At 43.8% G+C, this 25,054-nt stretch overlaps 1 protein-coding gene across 2 annotated transcripts in view; it reads right to left on the reverse strand.

The window, feature by feature from the left end:
- Positions 1 to 390: 390 nt before the first annotated feature.
- Positions 391 to 25,054, reverse strand: part of LOC139410977 (coronin-1C-A) — a 68,073-nt gene continuing 43,409 nt past the window's right edge. For both annotated transcript variants that reach the window (XM_071156718.1, XM_071156719.1), the window contains 9 exons: positions 16,389 to 16,511; positions 14,118 to 14,247; positions 13,524 to 13,705; positions 8,007 to 8,126; positions 7,702 to 7,806; positions 7,369 to 7,514; positions 6,863 to 6,920; positions 6,458 to 6,700; positions 391 to 3,360 (listed from right to left, as the gene is read on the reverse strand). In XM_071156718.1, coding sequence (XP_071012819.1) covers positions 3,241 to 3,360; positions 6,458 to 6,700; positions 6,863 to 6,920; positions 7,369 to 7,514; positions 7,702 to 7,806; positions 8,007 to 8,126; positions 13,524 to 13,705; positions 14,118 to 14,247; positions 16,389 to 16,511 — 1,227 coding nt within the window. In that variant the 3' untranslated portion in view covers positions 391 to 3,240. The remainder of the gene's footprint in view (positions 3,361 to 6,457; positions 6,701 to 6,862; positions 6,921 to 7,368; positions 7,515 to 7,701; positions 7,807 to 8,006; positions 8,127 to 13,523; positions 13,706 to 14,117; positions 14,248 to 16,388; positions 16,512 to 25,054) is intronic.

Below are 25,054 nucleotides of genomic sequence, written 5' to 3' on the forward strand. Positions count from 1 at the left end.
CATCACTTGAGCCTCTGGAAAGAGATCCATTTCCTTTACAAAGAATATCAGTGACTGAAATAATCATCTGATACAACCATATGTCAATCTACCCCATCAGTGATGTTGCAATGTTCCCTCAGCATTTCAGACAAAACCAAAGAAATCAATAAGTGGAGACTGTAGTAACTATACTTTTTTTAAACATTGACAAATGTCAAACTGACAAATGAGGAATGGGGGTATGGTTTCATACAATGAAAGCAAGAATCTCCTGATAAAGAATAACAAGTCTGAGAGAAAACACTAAATACCTTGGCATATCTCAGATATTTCTTGTTTGAAGATGGCCAAGTCACGTTTGTTTCTTGCAGTCCTCTGCCTCACACATGAACTCGACACCAGATGACAAACTTTTCATTTCTTTATTAATTTTTCTGATAATCAATGAGTTGTTGATACATGAAGCAGGAGAAATTAACAAAAATGTTGAACAGACCTCCACAAGAGGCTGAATTCTTGTTTGTTTTTCTTCTGTAATTCATTTAGCTCTTTTTGTATCTATAATACCGGTGACAGAATGGAGATTCTGTTCTGTCATGATGCATTATGGCAAGGGCAGGGAACGCAGACAAGAGGAAACATTTAAAACCCACCATAAACAAACACCCTCTTTCAGCTCAAAAACAAAACAAATGAATAAGAAAAAGTACAAAGAAAAATACAATTACATGGTCATGTTATTTACAAAGCTTTCAATCATATTCTAGGCCTTTATTTCAAAACATCACATACATCTCTACATATTTCACCAACCTACCGTGTCCCTTTGAATCGCTATTCACTAATATACCAAACATCACAGCTCTCACTGCCTTGAGTGGTCCAAGGAGGCCCAGGAGAAGCACTGATGTACATACAGGACACAAGACCCAAGACAACCTCCCCTGGCCAACCCATATCTCTGTCCAATTGCATCCATGGTTATAATCTTAGATACTTGGATTCCAAGATGGATTGATGAAAACGTACATTTCTCAGTGCTTTCTAGCCACTCAGGCAGCCCATTCACTCCCTATCCTGCTAAATAACTCACACCATTCTCAAACCCTGTCTTCCATAAGCACTTCCTGTGCACACCTCTACGGCACTTTCTGATCTATTCAGTGGTAACACACTTTAAAGGCTAATATTGAACCTTAACCCACCCCGCCTGGAAAATAAACAAAAATAGCATGACAACAGAACCTACTGTATTATCGTAGTTGGCAACACCATCAAATATTCAGATGATCCAAACGACTCCTTGTTCCTCTGATTCTCTAGTGATGTGACAGAGTATTTAAGGGTAGCTGCTAAGGAAGTACATAGTGGGATATCTGGAATATCTGCAATGGGAGAGCCAGAGAAGGAAGCAAGACTAAAACATACAGTATTTAAATTACTATCATCACCACCACACCATCTAATTCTGTTATCATAGGCCAGAACCTTGGTCACACCCTACGGTGAATCCATTTAATATCCAAAATCCCTCTCACGTTCCCTATCTGGGGAAACAAAAAACTCCAACAAGGCCAAAGTAATAGGAGGCACATATTCGCACATCCTGAAAGCCTTGCCTCTCCACGTTACATCTTGTCGTCCGTTGTCAAACAGAGGTTCAAAACAGGATCAAATTGTTTTAGTTTCAGACACACCCGTCACTCACTCTGGTCGGCTGTACGGATTTGGGCCAATGAGAGTGAGGTGAATAGTGAGCATCCTAGCACACGGACCCTGAACACAAGGGCATGGTTCAACATTGGGGTTTATGACTGCACAATCGACACACAAACACCTCAAGAGGCAGAACAAGTCTGATATACTACTAAAAGCATGTGGAAATGTTAACCAGCGACATAACCCACAATTCCATTGGTCCTTCTCTGGGCAGCACACAGGTCATTGCCACACGAACCTGTACAAAAGAAGCACCCCAGGTGACTGCATGTCATGAGTCAGTAGCACTGTGACTTACAGTGCAGAGCTTACAGTACATACATACCATCTGTGTCACAGGGCCAGAGGGAGGGGGGACATACTGACAAACTATGACAAATTTCTGTTTCATAAGACTGGAACTAACGATGTTGATCACAGTGGTCACCGAAATGATTGAAAAGGATTTTTGGATTGGGGCATGTGCATTGTAAACTCCAAACAAGAAACCTGTTTAAGGTGAAATCTAAAGGATACTAGAAGTACAGATGACATCTAACCTGTCATTTTTATCTAGTTCACTAATACCCTTTCTGTTCCTGTGACACAAAATAGATGGAGATGATGAAAACGTTGTTCAAGTTGTTTACTGCGATAGATGCATACATACGTTATAGAAGGTATCAAATGATATGAAAGGACTGTTTGCTGCTTGCTTAGTAAGACAAGCTAGAGACCAAAGACGGAGAATTTCTCTCGAGTAGAATATCTATTGCATGCATTAACTCTGGTCAGGCGATGTTAGCAAGTGTAGACAGTGGTCCCGTTACGATGTAGTCCACTAAGAGGGGAGGGTAAGGGTTGAGCTTCAGGAAAAAAGACAAAAGGCAAACCTTTCACACAACACTTACAGCATGAATCATGTCACCACTTGTATACCTCAGTACTTCTGTTGTCTTTGATATCTAAACGCTCTATGATACATCGGGATCAATTTCTCTGCGTGCTTAGTGGTCTGTCAGTCAGTTTCTCATTGATGTCTTTTACAGTATTTGATGGATTGTTGAAATCCCGCTCTTTGCATTACCAGCGTATTGCATTGTCCCTTATAGTTCGGATTTTGAATCTTCCCAGAAAACAAAGTGAAAACAAAAGAAAAAAGATATACTGTCAAGGTGGTGTGTAAACAAAACTGCTTAAAAATTTGGCAAGATAAGAAGTTGGGGTATGGGGGAGACAAAATACTGATACCTACATATAAAAACATAGGAACTGTTCACATTGGAATTTTCTTGGTCACAATCTTAAAAGGAATATGTAAGAATTTTCATACAAACAAAACTAAACTGCCGCTTATTAAAAGGAATGGTTTGCCATATTTCATCTGTTTTATCTGAGGGTTAGGGGCTGGCTAAGAAAAAAGTTAATCTCGGAATGTTGCTTGGGATCGTTACTAGGCAGGTTTCAGGCGGAACACTCGTCTAGATTGCCAGTGACGTGTCCCGCCCACCTCCCAGCCAACGGATCGTCCTGAATTGTGGCGGGGCGAGGGGAGGGTCCTTAAATGGCAATCTTGGACATCTGCTCCTCGAGTTGGATGATTCGCTTCTCCTGACTGCTGACCAGGTCCTTGAGGGATTTGATTTCTTTCAAGATCTCTTCCAGCTTGCCTTCGTTTTTCTGAAGAATACAGAGAAAGGAGCAAGACATAAGATACCCTTTCTGGAGAGGTTTGTGCCAGTCTCTCCCCCCAGTTAGGTTTGGTACATTGTCATCTAAAAACCAACATACACTGTTTATATCCACTGAATTTCCCCAGATCCTTATTAAATCCTCACATCAGAGTCTATCATTGCCGTCTGCTCTGCAGGCAGGCTATGCTGCAGGCAGGGCTCTAGTACCCTGTGGCACCCTGGAGGTTAACATGGCGTGCCTGCCCAGTCTGCTATGATTACAGGCCAGAGCTGCAGATAGAAGCTGAGGCCAGGGCTGGGTCCCACGCGGGCGTCTGTGTTGTGGACGAGGTAGGGCAGGACGCCCAGAGCACTCTGCATCTGGGCGGCGACTTCTAGTAACCACCTTGTGAAGTCAGGCAGCCGCCCCCTTCTAAATCACACCCTGCCAACATAGAGCCCAGAGTTCATTTTCATCTGGCGTTAAGGCAGCGCTAGTGTCAAACGCATGTTAGTTTGCAATTTTGTCATATAAAAACTGTCACACTGGCATTTTCCAGCCCTAAAGCCATGTTCAGCAATTCACCGGTCTTCTATCAGCTCCCTGCTCACTCAGATGGATGGGGTAGAAATGATCCAGAATGCTCATTTCAGGCAGCGCTGATAAGGATATTTAGGACCAACCAAAAGCTGGTTTTAGCAGTAACGCAGTGGTTATGTCATGAAGTGTGACCGTGGAAACGCAGCCTATCCAGCCGTGACGCACACTGCCCATATGAACATGGAACAAGAGTAGCTTACTGTGCTTTTGGTGCCTGTTTACTGTTTACCACCATTTTGTTTTATTTGATTATAAACCAAGTATAGCCTCCCCTCTCAATGAAGGCTTTTTCTTTGTCTGCCAAATGCAATCGCGAAAAAGTCAAGACTGTCGATAAAGAGTTTGGCTCCTGAGAACGTTTGGAAATAAATCTTAGTCACCAAAGCTTTATTAAAATATCAAATTTGTTAAGGGTAAAACAGTGAGCTGACATTCCCTTTTATCTATGCATTATAGGCAGGCCCACATTTTTGCCATGCCGGTCCCGCCCATGATGCAGGCTGTGTGTCCATGCCCCTCACGAAAAGAGAGGGGAATTTAGACTTTTTTCTATAAGCTGTAGAAATGGCTTGTTTTCCGTTTCATATGTTCAAAAAGCCCTCCCTTAGGCCTACTGTAGGGAAGGCAGATTCAACAGCAATGTCTGTCTTGTTCATCCTGCCGATTTCATGACATCTTACATTTATTCATTGTTGTTTACAAAAACAAACAAAAAAAATAAAATCGCTTGTTTTTCATAAAATGAAATTACAACACTGTTGATTCACCTTCCTGGAATTATGGTGACAACGTCTGTGGCGCGCTTGTGATACAACTTCTGGAGATGTGTGAATGCGATCTGACCTCCAAGATGGTTGTGATCATGTTCATAAAACAGGCATATTTGGGAGCATTATAAAGGTGAGTGGACATTCTCCCTTTCTCTTTATATTGGATCTTTGTCCTGCTACTGTGAAAAGTTTGGATGTGTAAAGCCCGCCATAGTCTGTGTTTTAATATTGTATGACCATGGAAAGCAATTATGGTGCCTGTTACTGTATTTAGACAGCCTATTTAAAAACAAGTCGTTACATTTTGTTTAGAATTTGATTCAAATTATTTGCTCTTTTTAGTGAATTTAATCTTGCTTATTGACAACATTTGGCACATCCATGCTCAGCCATAATGCAATGTACACTATTCTATGCATTTATTTCCACATTGAAGCTACGCAATTACTTTGAACAAGTGGACTGCAAACAGGTTCAATTTAACATATTTAGCAAAGATGGGATAGGTTTCTGTAAGCTGTTCAGCAAACTGTAAATGGACTAACATTGTAATTTGAGTTGATTCTAAGGCAATACATTAAAAAAACACAAATACACAACTTGAAGCAACCACACTATTTAGCCATGGAGCACGTTCTGATTTGCCAGTGAGGGGCCAAGCTTCGACACATCAAAACCCAGCCCTTTCGCACCAGAGCAGATAATTGTGCTAGTGAAAATAGCTCAAATATTTTAGCTAACACCCCTGGACCTACAGTGCTACCGCCCAGAGCTTAGATTGACCACTGCATTAGGCAGTGGTGTAAAGTACATACGCTAGTACTCTAAAATATTTTTACTTAAGTAGTTTTTTGGAGTATCTGTACATTACTTTTACTTCGCTACATTCTTAAAATTAGGTACTTTTTACTCCATACATTTTTCCTGACACCCAAACGTACTCATTACATTTTGAATGCTTAGCAGGACAGAAAAGGTCCAATTCACACACTTTACTACCGGCGGACTCACTGAACACAAACGCTTTGATTCAGAATGATCTGAGGGATGGAGTGTGCCCCTGGCTATCCACACATAAAAAAACTATTGTGCCATCTGGTTTGCTTAATAAGGAATTTGAAATTATTTATACTTTTGATATTAAAGTACATTTTTGCAATTCCATTTACCCTTGATACTTAAGTATATTTATAACCAAATACTTTTACTCAAGTAGTTTTTACTGGGGTGACTCACTTTTTATTTGTATTTTTATTTCACCTTTATTTAACCAGGTAGGCTAGTTGAGAACAAGTTCTCATTTACTTTCACTTGAGTCATTTCCTATTAAGGTATTTTTTACTTTTGCTCAAGTATGACAATTGGGTATTTTTCCCACCACTGGCATTTGGTTTGTTAGAATAGAGCCTTCCATGTTCCTAGCTGCAATGTGCCAAGGCCAGGGCTGAACTAAAGGCCATTAATGACTACGTTTCAGTGGTGAAGGACGGGGTAGGCATGGTGATCATCAGACTAGTCCTGAGAAAGCACTGTAATCATACTTACTGTAGTGTTGGTATACTGATCCAGTCTGGTGTCAACTTTCACTCACATTGCACATACCAGATGCCAGGATATTCTTCTGTGAGTAGTACTTTGTTCACTGAATTGTATGCACACAAGATTGTAACAGTCTCTAGCATACAACCCAGGCAGAGTCCTCCCAAGAGAGAAAGAGAGACAGCAGTACTCACTATGGATGGAGTGGATGAGGCAGACTTGTTGACTGTGCCCGTGTTCTCCGCATTCTTGCTCAGCTTGTTGTCCAGGATGTTCTTCTTGACCACCTTGAGGTCGCGGTTCTTGCCAGGGACATAACCGTTCTTCAAGGAAATGAGGATGGGCTCGCCGTTCCTCCCTTCGAACCAATCCTCCGCCTCAATGGCACAGTCTGGTCCTGCCGTGTCTGGGTACAGGTCGTCCTGGAACAGGTCAGACTGCAGGGAGAGAGAAAGAAGGGTATAGAGACAGCTGTTAGAGGACACTGGACCAAATGCATATAATAGAGCCTGGCCTCAAAACAGAGTTGGAGTTAAATGTGGCATTGATTGTTGAAATCATTCGTATATTGAGTGTCTCTAGATCAGAATGAAGCTCACCTTTCTTGGCACAGTCATGATGATCGGTTCACACTTCCTTTCGTGCAGTTTATAAAACCTGTCAACATAGGTCAAAGCAGCATATTATCCACAACATCACATAACAGACCTACCGTCTAATATTCTTTCACACACCGCAGCCCAGCCGAATGCACTTCTACTTCCATGACACTGGCAATACTCTCAGGGCAGCTTCAGTAAACATGGAGCTGTATAAAGGCATGGTACATGATTCTGATTGGCAGGGCCTGAGGTGCACACAGACGAGAGAGCTCCCCTTCAACATCTGGTTCTGTGCTGCCTCCTGGTGGACATAGCTGGCCAATAGCTACACATCACAAGTCATGTCTTCCTCTTAGACCCTCATCATAGACCCAGCCAAGCACCAAAACACCTGGTTCAACTAGACATTGCTGAAATGAATCAGGGGTGTGCCCATCAAAGCATAATAACCAGATGAGCAGCCCTAAAATGGCTGATCCGTTTCCTTATCCAGCGGCTCGTACCTGGCGATCTCACACTTGTTGACGTCCAGGCCTCTCTTGGGCATGTATCCCATTCCCCTCTGGGGCTCCTTGGTGGTGAAGGTGCTGAGGTAGTGGACAAATGGGGCTTCGTCCGTGATCTCAAAGTAGCGAATGCTGCTGTCACCCTACAAACCACAGAAACAAGGTAACTTTAGTGTTTTAGTGTTTGGAACAGTACAACGTTTTAGTAATGCCTTTACAGCTAACAATTCATCATGCCTAACTTCATGGATCAGAGACCTGTTGTAAGTTACATGCACAGCAGATCAAATGGATGTGTATGTAACATTTGCCGGAAAAAACTCCACTCACCTTACCACACAGATAAACCACAGAGGTATCTGGGTCATAGAAGGGCAAGAGGACTCCATTGCTGGTGTCCATCTCATGCACTGAGATCGCCTCATCCATGGCTCGCTGTAAATGAAACATCGACAGTCAAATACTGAGCAGTGCATTAAAATCTTTAAAAATCAGGGCTACGTCACAAATGCCACCCTTTCCCTATATAGTGCCCCTATGGGCCCTGGTCAAAAGTAGTCCACTATAAAGGGAATACAGTGTCATTTGGGACAAAGCCCAGGAGTAGTGATGGTGAGGAGGACGAGGTGACCCACCGGGTTCCACAGGGCTAGCTGTCTCTCACTCATACGGCTGAAGCCTGTGGTGAACACGTTCCCGTCCGACAGGAAGATGGCCCTCATGGGCCGCGCCCCCTCGTGTGCCTTCTCCTTCTCCTGTGACACAGAGGGTCAACAGTCAACATACTGGGGGTACATCCTAAATCATCTCCTCAAAGAGATCCCTTTCAAATTAGGAAAAGAGTAGTCTCCCTAGGCAGATGGGTCGCCTCCCACAATGTTTCCAATGTTCCAGCATACACGTCAGTACGTACTGTAATAAAACGTCAGTTTGGCATAGAGGAACGACGTCACTGTACCCACTTCTTACCCACATCCCAACACAAAATAGTAGCTAGCAATATGGAGGTTATTTTTAATGAGTGCATTTTGAAAGTGTCTAGTTCGCATCAACTAACTTCAGTAACACCAGCGCAAAAGGTTTTGCCTGCAAACTTTAGTTTCGAATCACGACATTCTGGCAGGACTCAACCCAAAATGGTTCTCTCTCTCTCAAAGTTACCAAAAGAGTCCGTCATATCTACCAGACCCTAGTCACTGCTGTTGCCTAGGGCTGGGTTTACTAAACTAGGCAAATGGTAACAAGTTGTTGAGATGAGTGGAAACATTAGTAAGGTTGCAAAATTTCTGTAATTTTCCCAAAATGGCCAGGTTTATCAGAATTCCCAGGAGGAGGATTCCCGGATTTCCTACTTATTCCGTCCTGATTCCAGGAATATTCCAACCGGGATTTCAGGAAAAGCTGGAATTTGACCACCCTATAGAGCAGCAGGTTTGTTCGTGAAAAGTCCTGTCAGTGGTAGAGTTGAATACTGGTAAGCGGTATCCCGGGACTTCCCGACCAACTCCTTCCAGTTTCCCTAGAAAAATGATCGCAGTCCCGTGGACCAATATTCTAAAATGTTTATGCCGCACTAATGCAAAAATACAAAACTTTTACTTGCGAATAACTGCATGAACCGGACATATCAAGTCTCTGGCGTCATTCATCAGAACAGTCATCACAACTCTAGCACCCTTTGATTTGACTGAAACCTTCAATACATATTTGCCCATTATAGAAGAAGTGCTCGGGAAAATGACTTTTTGGACCTGATTTCCCCACCATACCAAGGGACGTCACTGAAAAATATAAACAGTTGAGATTGATAACATTTAAATTCAAATCAGAAAGGTTATTTGTCACCTGCTCCGAAAACAACGGGTTTAGACTTCACCGTGAAATGCTTGCTTCCGAGCCCTTCCCAACAATGCAGAGTAAAACATATATAATAAAAATGAAAAATAGTAACAAGGAATAAAACAAGAATGGAGCCATCTACAGGGAGTACCAGATCAATGTGCAGGGGAACAAAGCATCTGAGGTAGATACTGTATGTACATGAAGGGAGGGTATAGTGGCTAGGTATCAGGATACATAAGGAGTCAAATATAGAACACATTAGCAGCTGCATATGATTAGTGTTAGTAAAAAAAAAAAAAAAACACGCACATAAACAGTTTTTATTGAGGAACACAAAGTACAAATAAAGTAAAAGAACCCAAAAAGATCTGGCAGTTACAGCGCACATCATACGTTCAGCCGTGACAGCCTGCCTTCTCTCCAACAGGGGTGTAGGGAGCCGGTCTGCTTGTGATGTCAGCTTAGGTGTTATGAAGAAACGTATAACATTCTTCCAACAGAATTCTCTACATGACCTTGAGTTGGTGGAGCTTTGTTGAGTCTCTAATATGTTCAACCATGTTTCATCGGTTATTTCAATGTTAAGTTCCTCCTCCCATTTCTGTTTAATATAGTTTGTAGATAGTTTCTTTGAGGATTGAATACCCAAGTAAAAATTGGAAATAGTTTTTGCATGAGTTAGTGAATACTTGGATACATTTTTATATATATATACATTTTTATATATATATACATTTTTATATATATATATATATATATATATATATATATAGCCTTGCGTGTGTGTGTGTGTGTGTGTAATATATATATATATATATATAGCCTTGCGTGTGTGTGTGTGTGTGTGTAATATATATATATATATATATATATATATATATATATATATATATATAGCCTTGCGAGTGTGTGTGTGTGTAATATATATATAGCCTTGCGAGTGTGTGTGTAATATATATATATATATATAGCCTTGCTATATACACACACACACACACACACTGCTCAAAAAAATAAAGGGAACACTTAAACAACACAAAGTAACTCCAAGTCAATCACACTTCTGTGAAATCAAACTGTCCACTTAGGAAGCAACACTGATTGACAATACATTTCACATGCTGTTGTGCAAATGGAATAGACAACAGGTGGAAATTATAGGCAATTAGCAAGACACCCCCAATAAAGGAGTGGTTCTGCAGGTGGGGACCACAGACCACTTCTCAGTTCCTATGCTTCCTGGCTGATGTTTTGGTCACTTTTGAATGCTGGCGGTGCTTTCACTCTAGTGGTAGCATGAGACGGAGTCTACAACCCACACAAGTGACTCAGGTAGTGCAGCTCATCCAGGATGGCACATCAATGCGAGCTGTGGCAAGAAGGTTTGCTGTGTCTGTCAGCGTAGTGTCCAGAGCATGGAGGCGCTACCAGGAGACAGGCCAGTACATCAGGAGACGTGGAGGAGGCCGTAGAAGGGCAACAACCTAGCAGCAGGACCGCTACCTCCACCTTTGTGCAAGGAGGAGCACTGCCAGAGCCCTGCAAAATGACCTCCAGCAGGCCACAAATGTGCATGTGTCTACTCAAACGGTCAATAACAGTCTACATGAGAGTGTTATGAGGGCCCGATGTCCACAGGTGGGGGTTGTGCTTCCAGCCCAACACCGTGCAGGACGTTTGGCATTTGCCAGAGAACACTAAGATTGGAAAATTAGCCACTGGCGCCCTTGTGCTCTTCACAGATGAAAGCAGGTTCACACTGAGCACGTGACAGAGTCTGGAGACGCCGTGGAGAACGTTATGCTGCCTGCAACATCCTCCAGCATGACCGGTTTGGCGGTGGGTCAGTCATGGTGTGGGGTGGCATTTCTTTGGGGGGCCGCACAGCCCTCCATGTGCTCGCCAGAGGTAGCCTGGCTGCCATTAGGTACCGAGATGAGATCCTCAGACCCCTTGTGAGACCATATGCTGGTGCGGTTGGCCCTGGGTTCCTCCTAATGCAAGACAATGCTAGACCTCATGTGGCTGGAGTGTGTCAGCAGTTCCTGCAAGAGGAAGGCATTGATGCTATGGACTGGCCCGCCCGTTCCCCAGACCTGAATCCAATTGAGCACATCTGGGACATCATGTCTCGCTCCATCCACCACAGACTGTCCAGGAGTTGGTGGATGCTTTAGTCCAGGTCTGGGAGGAGATCCCTCAGGAGACCATCCGCCACCTCATCAGGAGCATGCCCAGGCGTTGTAGGGAGGTCATACAGGCACGTGGAGGCCACACACACTACTGAGCCTCATTTGAACTTGTTTTAAGGACATTACATCAAAGTTGGATCAGCCTGTAGTGTGGTTTTCCACTTTAATTTTGAGTGTGACTCCAAATCCAGACCTCCATGGGTTGATAAATTTGATTTCCATTGATAATTTGTGCGATTTTGTTGTCAGCACATTCAACTAAGTAAAGAAAACTTTAATAAGAATATTTCATTCATTCAGATCTAGGATGTGTTATTTTAGTGTTCCCTTTATTTTTTTGAGCAGTATACACACATATATACACACACTCGCAAGGCTATATACACACTCGCAAGGCTATATATATATATATATATATATAGTCTTGCGAGCCTCTTAACTGTTTGAGGTTGTGGACAGGTGTATTTTATACTGATAACAAGTTCAAACAGGTGCCATTAATACAGGTAATGAGTGGAGGACAGAGGAGCCTCTTAAAGAAGAAGTTACAGGTCTGTGAGAGCCAGAAATCTTGCATGTTTGTAGGTGACCAAATACTTATTTTCCACCATAATTTGCAAATAAATTCATAAAAAATCCTACAATGTGATTTTCATCTTTTTAAGTGGGAGAACTTGCACAATTGGTGGCTGACTAAATACTTTTTTGCCCCACTGTATACAGTCTTGCGAGTGTGCATAGTGTCTATAGAACTTTTAGGATCCGAGGGCCCATGCCAAATCTTTTCAGCCTCCTGAGGGGGAAGAGGCGCTGCCGTGCCCTCTTCATGACTGCGGATGTGTGTGGACCATGTTAATTAAGTCCTTAGTAAGCCTACAAACAAGGGTTGTCAAACTATTTTAGCCTTAAATGTCAATTATCTAAATGTGTGAACTTTCATATTGGCATATTGTAGCTTAGAACCTATTTTACATCTGAGGTTTTTGTATTGTGTCCAACATCAGTTGAGACACAGCATGTTCTTTAATAAAGGGTGGGCATCATGTTTGGCTGATAAATTTATTCCCATTTTAGTACATTTAACATTTCAACATTCAAATGTTTTTTAGATAATTGACGTTAAAAAAGGTAAAACAATTATATTATTTTTGTAAAAAAAAATATATATATATATATTCAAGAAATGATCAAATAGCTTTTAAAATGACAAACAGTTAATATTTTACAGCGATGAGGACATGGATGTCTCATGGTATGGGATGCAAAATGGGTCAACTTTGAGCACCTCTATCTCCTGCATGTTTTAGCATTCAGGTCTAAAATCACTGACCACTTCTTCCATGGGCAAACATATATGGGAAGTTGTTTAAATCAAAAGGGATGCTGTCAAAAAGTTACTGAATTCAAATGTACAATGTACTGCATTGTGTCCCGCCACCCACCAACCCCTCTTTTACACTACTGCTACTCTCTGTTCATCATATATGCATAGTCACTTTAACCATATCTACATACTACCTCAAATCAGCCTGACTAACCGATGTCTGTATGTAGCCTCGCTACTTTTATAGCCTCGCTACTGTATATAGCCTGTCTTTCTACTGTTTTATTTCTTTACTTACCTATTGTTCACCTAATACCTTTTTTGCACTATTGGTTAGAGCCTGTAAGTAAGCATTTCACTGTAAGGTGAACAACACCTGTTGTATTCAGCACACGTGACAAATAAACGTTGATTTGGTTATCATAAAGTAAAAACAGCAAAAGTCTTCAGAAATTCCCCTGATAGCCAGGTGCAAGGGGAGCGAAAAGGGCCAACAAGCTGGCTGACATCTTTCAGGCAAAGCTACACTAAAACTAAATGTAGTTTTCACTAGGTTGTAGGGTAATAACCTCAATATTTTAGGCCTTCATATAAACTAGGCTACAACAAGAAACCTTTGGAGTCTAGTCCATATTTCTCCATTGACTGTGGTATAATCATTTTCGCTGGTATTATATGCCTTTAAATAGCATTTCCTTTATGAACGGGAATACCGAGACGGTACCAGGACGGTAGCAATTTTCTCCAAACAATTGTTTTTGTGAAAATACTCAAACCTAGTCAGTGGTGCTCACCCCTACAATCTCTTCCTTGCGGGGGTCGATGACGCGGATGGTCTTGTCCTTGCAGGCGGTGCAGATGAGGCTGCCGTTGCGGTTCCAGCAGGCGCTGAAGATGACGTCAGGGTGCATGTCCTCCAACTGGATCATGGCCTCGCCCGTCCCCACGTTCCAGATGATGACCAGGTTGTCACAGCCTGAGTAGAGAGGAACACACACATTTAATATACACACATTAATATACACATACTACACAATAGAAAAAGGACAACACCAAATAGCACTGATTTGACAAGATAATACCATGTACAAGTCGTAGCTCATTCTGGTTTTGTTTCGACATGGAGGATAAAAACAGGGTAAACGGTCATTTTAAAGTCAATGAGGACAGATGTGCGTTGATCAGGCATCTCAGTGTTTAGGGGAAATGACGCAAGCTCACAGCAGGTTGCCACTTCTCTCAGAGCGAGGAGAAGATTAGGGGGGGGCAGAGAGCACAGAGGCTGAACCAGAACTATAAATGATAACATGTAAGATGTCCACCTCACACAAGCCATCCACGACATGTTACAAGAAGGGTTTTAAAATGGACAGGAGGACGCCACTCACCAGCACTGAGCAGGACGTTGCGTGCCGTGGGGTGCCATGTGATGATGCCAACCCTTTTGGAGTGTCCCTCCAGGACCACCACAGGCTCAGACAAGCCGGTAACCAGCCCGTTCTCAGGGATCTGCCACACCTGCAGACAGACACAGGGCAAAGGTCAGGACCAGGACATAGCTAGGGTCATCATAGGATCATTATACTGATGTCTGCAGTTTATCTGCTGTTAGCCTGTGTCAGGAAGATCTAAACTGCAGGAACACAGAAAGCAGTACATTCACATGAACCGACTTGTCTTTTAGATTGGCATCACTGTGACATGAAGTCAGTAGATCACATTTACAACCAAGAGACTGAAGGGGGAAACAGAGACCCAAGGTTACTCATCATACTGACGTTTTCAAATCAAAGTTTATTGGTCATGTACACATATTTGCAGATGTTATTTGCAGGTGCAGCGAAATGCTTGTGTTTCAAGCGCCAACAGTGCAGTAATAATACCTAGCCACACACACAAATCTAAAAAGTTAAAATAAAGAAATATCAGAAAGAACAATACCAGAATATATAAATATAATGGTGTGTGTAGACAGTCTATGAATAGAAAAGGTGTGTATAGCAGTAGTTATATAGGATGAGCCATGACTACAACACAGTACATACATATAAAGTGGGTAAAATAAATGTGACCCGTGTTCAATGAATCGATGTACATAATGAAGCAGTCTATAAGGTTCAGGGCAGAGTACTGGGTGGTAGGCAGCTAGAACAGTGACTAAAGTTCAGGGCAGGGTACTGGGCGGAGGCCAGCTAGTGGTGACTAACAGTCCGATGGCTTGGAAATAGAAGCGGTCTCTTGGTCCCAGTTTTGATGTAGAGTATCATCGTTCTAGAATGGTAGCGGGATGAACAGGCCGTGGCTGAGGTCCTTAATGATCTTCTTGGCCTTCCTGTGACACTGGTGCTGTAGATGTCCTGGAGGGCAGGGAGTGTGCCCCTGATGATGCGTTGGGCTGACCGTACCACCCTCTGGAGAGCCATGCGGTTGCGGACAGTGCCGTACCAGGTGGTGATTACAACCTATAGGATGTTCTCAATGCTACATCTGTTGAAGTATGTGAGGGTCTTAGGGGCCAAGACAAATTTCTTTGGCCTTCTGAGGATGAAGGGGCGCTGTTGCACTTCACCACACTGTCTCTGTGAAGGGACCATTTCAGGTCCAGTGATGTGCACGGCGACAGACTTGAGGCTTGTGACCCGCTCCACTGTGGCCCCGTCGATGTGGATGGGGGTGTGCTCTCTCTCTGTGTTGTCGCCTGTAGTCCACGATCAGTTCCTTTGTTTCGTTGGATGTTGAGAGAGATGGGTATGGTCCTCAACTAGCATCTCAAAGTACTTCATGATGACAAAAGTGAGTGCTACCTTTTATGTACATATAGTGAGTAGCTTACTTCCTAGTGAGAATACAGCCAGTAGCCTACGCAAATATGGTAAACATTGCAGAATCAGAAAATGTACCTACGGAAATTAAGACCTAAGTTTAAAGTCTTTATCTCTACGAACCCTGACAGCAGTAGACTGAGACAGTAGTCACACCGCTACACTATCAGAGCTCCTACTCTAGCTGCAATAGGTTACTATGGAAACAGAAATCTCAACAGAAAAACAGTTCATCACAGCACTTAATCTAAAGTCAACATTACTTTTAGAGAACCTATTCAGAGTGCATTTCTAGCCGCAATCTAAAATGTTCTGAAGAAAGGAACCTGCGGCGGTTCATCTTCTGTAAATACACGGAACACCGCATCTATTCACAGACGGAGGTCTTTTCTGCCGTTCAGAGAGTTGCATGGGGAAGCCAATGCCTACAGGTGGGGAAGTGATAGAAGAATACCTAAGAACATAGCACACACTCTGATCACTGCCATTCACAGCCCAAATAAGGACATATAGTATAGCACCAGCCTCAAACAAGTTAGTGACCTCAGCCCTATAAAAAGGCTAAATCATTCCCCAAGTCTCTCTCTGGGTCTAATCTAATCCAGACTAGAGTGCAAGCCCTGCCTGCACGTACCCTTCGCTACCCTTCCACCATCTAATTCTGCACCCATCCCTATGCTATCAGTGTCTGGCCTTTCACAATCAAAACCGGTCCTCTGTCAGTTGGAGTCGGTGAGAGGGTGTATACACTGTACATATGCAGGTAAAGTGTAAACAAACATTATTGTACTACACCGAGAGGAACAGTCTCTGCAGAGGCGTGACCGTAAACCTTACCATGACCGTGCAGTCCTCCGAGCCGCTGGCGATGACCTGGTCATTGTGGGGGCACCAGTCGATGTCCAGTACAGGGCCCGTGTGACCACACACTGTGGGGTAGGCCTTGTCAATGCGGCCCGACTGTGGAGAACACACACAGAGGCATGAGATTAAAACACCAGAAACACTGAGGTGTATGATCAGTGGTGATCTGAGGAACCAACCTGACCTCAGCTGAACTGGAACCATGAAATCACAGGGTGAGAGTGACCAATCAGAGACTATGTACAAACCAATAGGCACTCCAATCACACAGAAATACAGAGAGACAGAATTCACATTCTCCCTCTTAGAAAATGTAGTTTCCCCATCATTCAAACCTTGGGCAGAATCATTGTTAGACAAATACACCTGTGGCATAGCCTGAGAAGGGGGGGGGCATGGGAGACTGAATTCTCAACCTCCACAAAAGAGAGGGGGAAAATGAGAGAAGGCGCAGATGTGAAGAAACCATGCATAGCCCTGTGACTGTTGCTGTGTGAAGGAGGCCAGTGACTGAGGTGAGGAAAACAGGAATACCCCTCCAACCAAAAGAGAAGGCGCTCTATCAGGTACAAACCAGACATTTTGACTAGGGCTGGGCATTGCCAGGGACCTCACGATACGATACTTAGGTGCCAATATGTAGTGATTCTCACGGTCGCTGCCCACGGAATTAGCACCTTTCCCTATGTCGCTATGTGCATACTAGCAAAGTTATCCAGCATATTGGGATTAAGAACAATGTGGCAGAGGCAGCAGAAGAAACGAGGAAAAAGCCCTTAGCCTAATTGTATTAGAAAATTGAGGCACGACTCTGGTGCATTTATTTATTTAGTGATGTTTGCATTGTTCAAAATGGTCTGAAAAAAATATTGTAATCAAACAGCTACTGTTTGGCACATAATACTCACAACACTTGCTCATATACCCTCCTTTTTATTGATCTCCAATACTTTGCACAACTAAGTGAACTGTCTTCCACAGTTCTGACTTTCACTTTCCCACCTGAGCAACCAGTAAACATTCCCCCGTTTCAATTTTTTTCCCCCCACATCCTCCGCATCCATTTGCTGTCGACATTACCGTTTTCATGGTTTATTATAACCAATTTATTGATGTGATTATGATAAGGCCTGACCTATAGCCTATTGGTCACATGCATGCAATGTTTACATGTTTCACATAAAGAGAGCAAGGGTTGAGGGAATTGGCCATGTTTTTCGTAAAACAAATGAGGGATTTCGGTAACAAAACTTTTCAATCAGAAACAAGAAACCAAAAATCGCCAAATTGATGATGCCGCTGCAGCACGGACAGCGCAATAAACATTTGCTTTCTCTGGTGCCTTTTTTTCTGCAGTAGGGAGGAGAGCGAGACAACATGCACCAGTCACAAAGGCACAGCCTTTTAAAAAAAAGTGTGGCCATCATTCTTGATTCATTTGTGTGTATATTAATTATTTACATCAAACAAACAGTGTGCTTAAATCAGACAGGCTCAGTACATATGTCGTTGATTTTATTGAAACACTTAGGGTGTGTGTCTATAGTGCACTCGGAAAGTATTCAGACCCCTTGACTTACTCCACTGTTACGTTACAGTCTTATTCTAAAATGGGTTAAATTGTCCCCCCCTCAATCTACACACAATACACCATAATGAAAACAAAAGCAGTTTAGACATTTTTGCAAATATCACAAGTATTCAGACCCTTGACTCAGTACTTTGTTGAAACACCCTTTGCAGCGATTACAGCGTTGATTCTTCTAGGGTATGACGCTATTATGGCACACCCATATTTGGGGAGCTTCTCCCATTCTTCTCCGCAGATCCTCAAGCTCTGTCAGGTTGGATGGGGAGCGTCGCTGCACAGCTATTTTCAGGTCTCTCTAGAGATGTTCGATCAGGTTCAAGTCTGGGCTATGGCTAGGCCACTCAATGACATTCAGAGACTTGTCGCGAAGCCACTCCTGCGTTGTCTTGGCTGTGTGCTTAGTGTCGTTGTCCTGTTGGAAGGTGGAACTTAGCCCCAAGTCTGAGGTCCTGAGCAGGTTTTCATCAAGGATCTCTCTGTACTTTGCTCCGTTCATCTTTCCCTCGATACGGACTAGTCTTCCAGTCCCTGCCACTGAAAACCCTCTTTCTGCCACCACGCTTCACAGTAGGGATGGTGCCAGGTTTCAGATGTGACGCTTGGCATTCAGGCCAAAGAGTTCAATCTTGGTTTCATCAGACCACAGAATCTTGTTTCTCATGGTCTGAGTGTCTTCAGATGCCTTTTGGCAAACTCCAAGCGGGCTGTCATGTGCCTTTTACTGAGGAGTGGCATCCGTCTGGCCACTTTACCATAAAGGCCTGATTGGTGGAGTGCTGCTGAGATGGTTCTCCCATATCCACAAAGGAACTATGGAGCTCTATCGGAGTGACCATCGGGTTCTTTGTCACCTCCCTAACCAAGGCCCTTCTCCGATTGCCCAGTTCGGCCAGCTCCAGAAAAGAGTCTTGGTAATTCCATACTTCCATTTAAGGATGGAGGTCACTGTGCTTGGGGACCTTCAATGCTGCATACATGTTTAAGTACCCTTCCCCAGATCTATGCCCTGACACAATCCTGTCTCAAAGCACTAGACAATTCCTGCACTGTCAACTGTGGGACCTTATATAGACAGGTGTGTGTCTTTCCAAATCATGTCCATCAATTGAATTTACCACAGGTGGACTCCAATCAAGTTGCAGAAACATCTCAAGGATGATCAATGGAAACAGGATAAACATGTTATTTTCAAGTCTCATAGCCAAGGGTTTGAATAAATACGTTTTTTTTAATTTTTTATACATTTGGTAAGATTTCTAAAAACCTGTTTTTGCTTTGTCATTATGGGGTAGTGTGTAAATTGGTGAGGACTTAAAAAAAGTATCCCATTTTAGAATTAGGTTGTAACATAAAATGTGGAAAAAGGGCTCTGAATACTTTCCGGAGGCACTGTATATGGAACATTTTGTTTAAAAATTTAGAACAAATCGATTGGTCTGAAGAACAGGACGACTCTCGGGTGAACAATATTTATTTTTAGTTGGGAACAGCCCTAAAATGAAGGCATGTTGTTGGTAATAACATCCTCATAGACATGCCAGCAGATGCTTAGTTTCTGCTCTTTAAAATGAAACCCTGAGATAACCTTGAATCTGAGCCCTTATATAACACCCTTATACAACAGGCCAGATGACCAGAAATAACCAGCTGTCATACAACAAAAGGAGCCAGACAAACGGAAGGCTTTTCTGGCCACCCAGCTGACTTTAACTACATCAGCCTAGCCTGGGAGGGCGGGTTCTATCTTGACCTCTGACCCCAAGTGATTGGAGGATCAGGTGCTCTCCACAGTGTGAAGTCTGAGTAACGTGAGCTCTGAAAATGCTGTGGAGGTTAGGGTTGGATTTGGGAGACGGACATGCCTGTTTGTAGAATCCCCAGCTGGACCACCATAGGGCCTAACAGTCAGATGATGTCACTGAGGCAGAGGGAGCCCTGCTGTAATGGCGGCAGCCCTAATTAAAGTATAATGGATTTGCCTCATGAATATCACTCACTGCCCACAGCCATTCCAGCACCATGACAACAATGATTTCAGAGGGGCTAAATATAAGCGCTACATATTCACGGGACGAGAGGAGCTTTCCAGTTCTCTGTAGACAGACAATCGTTACAGGCCCTGTTTTTAGTTATATACTAGAGCCTTTAGTTTTTCATCAAAACTCAAGACGAATGTTTAGAATGACCATTCAGATAACTTAAGTGTGTGAAGTCAAAACACAACCAGATTCAAGTATGAAGAAGCTCTGTCCTCATGGAGATGTACTAGAGGTGTACGTAGACAGAGAGAGGTTACAAACAATGAGTGGACAGTCTAGGCCCTATGTCTAAATGCTTGTGTAATAGCAGGCAGTAGACAGGCCACTAGGACTCAGACAGCCATTCCATACCAGGATATGAGTCAGTATGTTGTCAGAGGACTCCACCATCCTTTCCCTGCCTATTGAGCCACTGAGGAAAACAAAGGACTGGCCAGTTCAACTCTGCTGCTCACATGTCACAATACAGTCCTGTTGCTTAGTAATATCAACATGACTGACTCACTGTCCGATTTGGCAAGGACTAGATTATATGACACTGGGTAGTTGTTTTGTTAAACTGGCCTATATAAATAAATAAATATATTAATTCCGTTAGTCACAGGCATTATTAATGTTTCTCAAATAAAGGAACCATATGAGCCTATTAGGTTAAAACCTGATTACAAGTGGTCAGTGAGTCACAGTAGTTCAACCACTAATTTTGAGAAAGGGGTTTCATGTTGGAAGTGCCAGAGATGGACATAATGGGGACAAATCACCGAGTCCATTGATGACGGACAGTCCTCCCGACAGCTCAGACTCCCTCACAACATCACCTGACTGACAGAGTTGGGCTATGACACATACTCAAACTCCAAGCTCAGTGACCAAAGTCCAGTCTACGGGAGTTTGCTATACGTGCGCCAAAAATGACAAGACCTCGTCCATGACTCCATGCCTCGCCTTGTCCAGAGAACACTCCCGGAAATACTAAGCTCCTGTTCTGGGCCTGTGAGTAACATGCTGACTAGACCGGGAAACGCGCGTCAGGACACGCAGGTTGAACTATCAAAACGAACTCTGAACCAACTAGATTCATTTGGGGACTGGTCAAAACATGAAACCTGCTGATGCTAGCTAATTTGTCCTGGGATAAACATTTGGTTGTTATTATATCAAATGTACAAGGTCATTTTTTTTCTGGATCTTCATCGAATTTTGACCCATTGAGACAAAATCGTGTGTTCCCTACTCTGACAATTAATCCACAGATAAAAAGGTACACCGAGTTAGTTTCTAATAATCTGTCCTTCTTTGGACTTCATATGGCAGTTGCCAACCAACTTTAGGACCTCAGTTCATCTTTCTAAAATCACCCACGTGGGTATATGCACCTAAAAACCAACGAGGAGATGAGGCGGGACTAAGCGTATCAAGCAGACTCTCGTTGACACGCGTGGGCAGTTTGAATGAAATTGAACAACGTGTACATTTATTGTGCAACGCTCACGCACGCAACGCGGGCGGTGTAGTCAGCATGTCAGGGATAAGCTTCTCTGAATACTTAGCCAGAGAGGAAGGAAGACAAGCAGAGCAGGGAGGGAGTCGGTTGTGGAGTCAGAGAAAGGTTGGCATGGTTCCAAGCAAAGTGGCCCATATTGGGGGGGGGGGGGGGGGGGCTGTAAGCAGCAGGATGTGCAGCAACAAAAGCCAGAACTCAGTGTGGAGGGACGTAGGCTGCTGGGGGGTGTGGGGGGGGAAAGGGCTGTCTCAACCTCTATCAGCAGAGGACCAGGAGTCACAGAGGGATATAGGCCTATACAAGGACACTGCTCAGTACATCCATTTCTTCTTTCCTGCTTAGGCCTTGCCCAGGTAGACAATATGACATAGATGCAGAAAGTAAACAGCACAGTGGGTCATTCATGTCGAGCTGCAGTTTTCTAGTAGTTTATTTGACCTTTATTTTAGCACAGAACCCCAATTGAGACCAAGGTCTCATTTTTGCAAGGGAGCCCTGCAGTTGCCAGTAGACCTGAATGTTTATTTACAGGGACAAAGGTATGGAGATGGCAGACTATGACCTGGGTGTGTGCAGTAGATTGGCCTATATGTGCTGACTGTGAATGACAAAACACTGCTATATTATTCAGTAGTATCCAATAAGTGCTGTAGTTCTGCCTGCCTGGCTCACTGGTATTTCCTGCTTAAAATAGTTGTGTTGTGTCCTCTAGGTGCCTGCCTGGTCCACAGACCCCAGAGAGATTAAGGCTGTGCCCCAAATGCCCCTATTCCCTATAGTGCACAACTTGTTTTGACCAGAGCCCTTTGGGCCCTAGATATGGGATAGGGTGCCATGTGCACAGGGTCTGGGGAGAACATCACCACTCTACTCCAGACTCATATTCCTCAGAACATTTCACATCTGGCTGTTAGACATCTCACACCCTTGTTCAAATTATACACTTTTGTCAACACTCTTTTGTTGCTCTTTACCAACAAAAAAACACCAGTACAGTACAGGCTCTCACCCAACCAACATACTCTACATGGTTGGCTTGTGAAGAGAGACCATTGAGCCCAGCAGCAGTGATGGCAGCCCTGTGTGTTCGGTCTCTGAGTGTACTAGAGTGTGAGTTAGCCGGGCCAAACTTGCTCTAGGACTGCAGTAGGCCTGTTACCACCACAGGTGGTCCCCCGGTTCCCAGGGTTGCTTGCAGGCCTGTTACCGTCCCCCGGTTCCCAGGGTTGCTTGCAGGCCTGTTACCGTCCCCCGGTTCACAGGGTTGCTTGCAGGCCTGTTACCGTCCCCCGGTTCACAGGGTTGCTTGCAGGCCTGTTACCGTCCCCCGGTTCACAGGGTTGCTTGCAGGCCTGTTACCGTCCCCCGGTTCACAGGGTTGCTTGCAGGCCTGTTACCGTCCCCCGGTTCACAGCGTTGCTTGCAGGCCTGTTACCGTCCCCCGGTTCACAGCGTTGCTTGCAGGCCTGTTACCGTCCCCCGGTTCACAGCGTTGCTTGCAGGCCTGTTACCGTCCCCCGGTTCACAGGGTTGCTTGCAGGCCTGTTACCGTCCCGCGGTTCACAGGGTTGCTTGTAGGCCTGTTACCGTCCCCCGGTTCACAGGGTTGCTTGTAGGCCTGTTACCACCACAGTTCACAGCATTGCTTGCAGGCCTGTTACCGTCCCCCGGTTCACAGGGTTGCTTGCAGGCCTGTTACCGTCCCCCGGTTCACAGGGTTGCTTGTAGGCCTGTTACCACCACAGTTCACAGCATTGCTTGCAGGCCTGTTACCGTCCCCCGGGTTCACAGGGCTGCCAACAGTGCCGTCCAGCGGGCCTGAGAGCCTGTCATTCCAGACATTCCCCACCTCAGCCACAGGCAGCTCTGGTATGGCTGTGACTAATGAGAGCAAGAGGGTCCAGCGGTGTTAATCTTGTTTGTGTCTGCTATACACAATAAGGAATTCCACGGTCCGAGGGAAGTACATGAGGATCTCGCTTCAAGCCTGAATATATATTATTTGATAGCGTTGTGATTATCTACATAAGACTGGAACGCCTGTGTACGGTGAGGTCACGGATGGTTAGGAAAGAACTGGCAATCAACAGATCACAGCCAAAAATGTTTAAACATTTCTAAGGTAGGAGGTACAGGCACCACCATGCAGCCTTTTTTGATAACAGTACATACACGTAGGCTATCTTACTCTTTAGACCACGACTGTTCAACGCATAATGAAAAACAGGCTTACATTAAACAAATCAATCTTTTACATTCTAAGTACTACTCAAGTAGTTTGTTTTTTTAGGTATCTGTACTTCACGATTTATATTTTTGACAACTTTGTACTTTTTACTCCATACATTTTCCTCTGACACCCAAAAGTACTCGCTACATTTTGATTGTTTAGCAGGACGGGAAAATTGTCAGATTTACAAACGTATCAAGAGAACATCCCTGGTCATCTCTACTGTGTCTGATCTGGCCGACTCACTAAACACATGCTTCATCTGAAAATTATGTCTGAAGGTGAGAGCGTGCCCCTGGCTATCCGTAAATACAACAAAAAAAAGGCGCCGTCTGGTTTGCTTAATATAAGGATTTGGAAACTATTTACACTTTTACTCAAGCAGTATTTTACTGGGTGACTCACTTTTACTTGAGTAAAAGTAAAGACACCATAATGGAAAAGGACTCAACTATGACATTTGGATACTTTTTCCACCACTGCTAAATGCAGGTTAACACCGGTAACTACGCTACATTATCATTGAGATAATAAGGAGCAGTAGGAGGACTGGCCTGTGGCAACCTACCTTGGCAGGTACAGTATCAAAGACACAGCCAGCCCTGAATCGTATTACACTGTCATAATATTTACCCCCATGTCATCCAGTAACCACAGGAACTATGTGGAACTGGAAACAGTCCGGAGAAAAAAGGTACAAGGTCAGAACTTGCCAAAGTTGAAGTTAAGGTGAGTGGATAGGCGCTGAAGAAGTAGAGAGAATAGTGCTCTTAGCTAGAGACCAGGCAGTTGTAAGAATCCCTACATGTAGGAACACAGTGAAGAGATAGTTACTTGGCACAGCCCCTTTACATGCCTGCCTGTTAAAGTGACATCACATAACACGTCCACAACACAAGGAGCACAAAGAGTTACTCCTGAGATAGACCAAACCCGCAGAGCAAGGAATGGTTAGACAAGACCGCTGATCATCATCTCCATGGCAACCAGCCCGGTGGGAGAGACAGGAGACAGGGAAGGAGTGTGGTTCATGTAGATGAGGTGGGAGTGGAGATATTTGACAGCCTGTTGAGTAGAACAGGGCTGAATAGCGCAGTCAATCTTGATGCGAAATTGAGGCAACCCATCAAATAAAGCCTAGGCTAGATTGAATTAAGCATTCAAGACTAATCTCAGTCCCTAACGGTCTACACGTGTTTTGATGTTAATGACCAGAACACCCAGGGACCTGGACTAGACTCTGTGCTGTATAATATCCTGTGAGAAAACGTGTGT

This window comes from Oncorhynchus clarkii, chromosome 6, assembly GCF_045791955.1.
Source record: "Oncorhynchus clarkii lewisi isolate Uvic-CL-2024 chromosome 6, UVic_Ocla_1.0, whole genome shotgun sequence".
Classification (NCBI taxonomy): domain Eukaryota; kingdom Metazoa; phylum Chordata; class Actinopteri; order Salmoniformes; family Salmonidae; genus Oncorhynchus; species Oncorhynchus clarkii.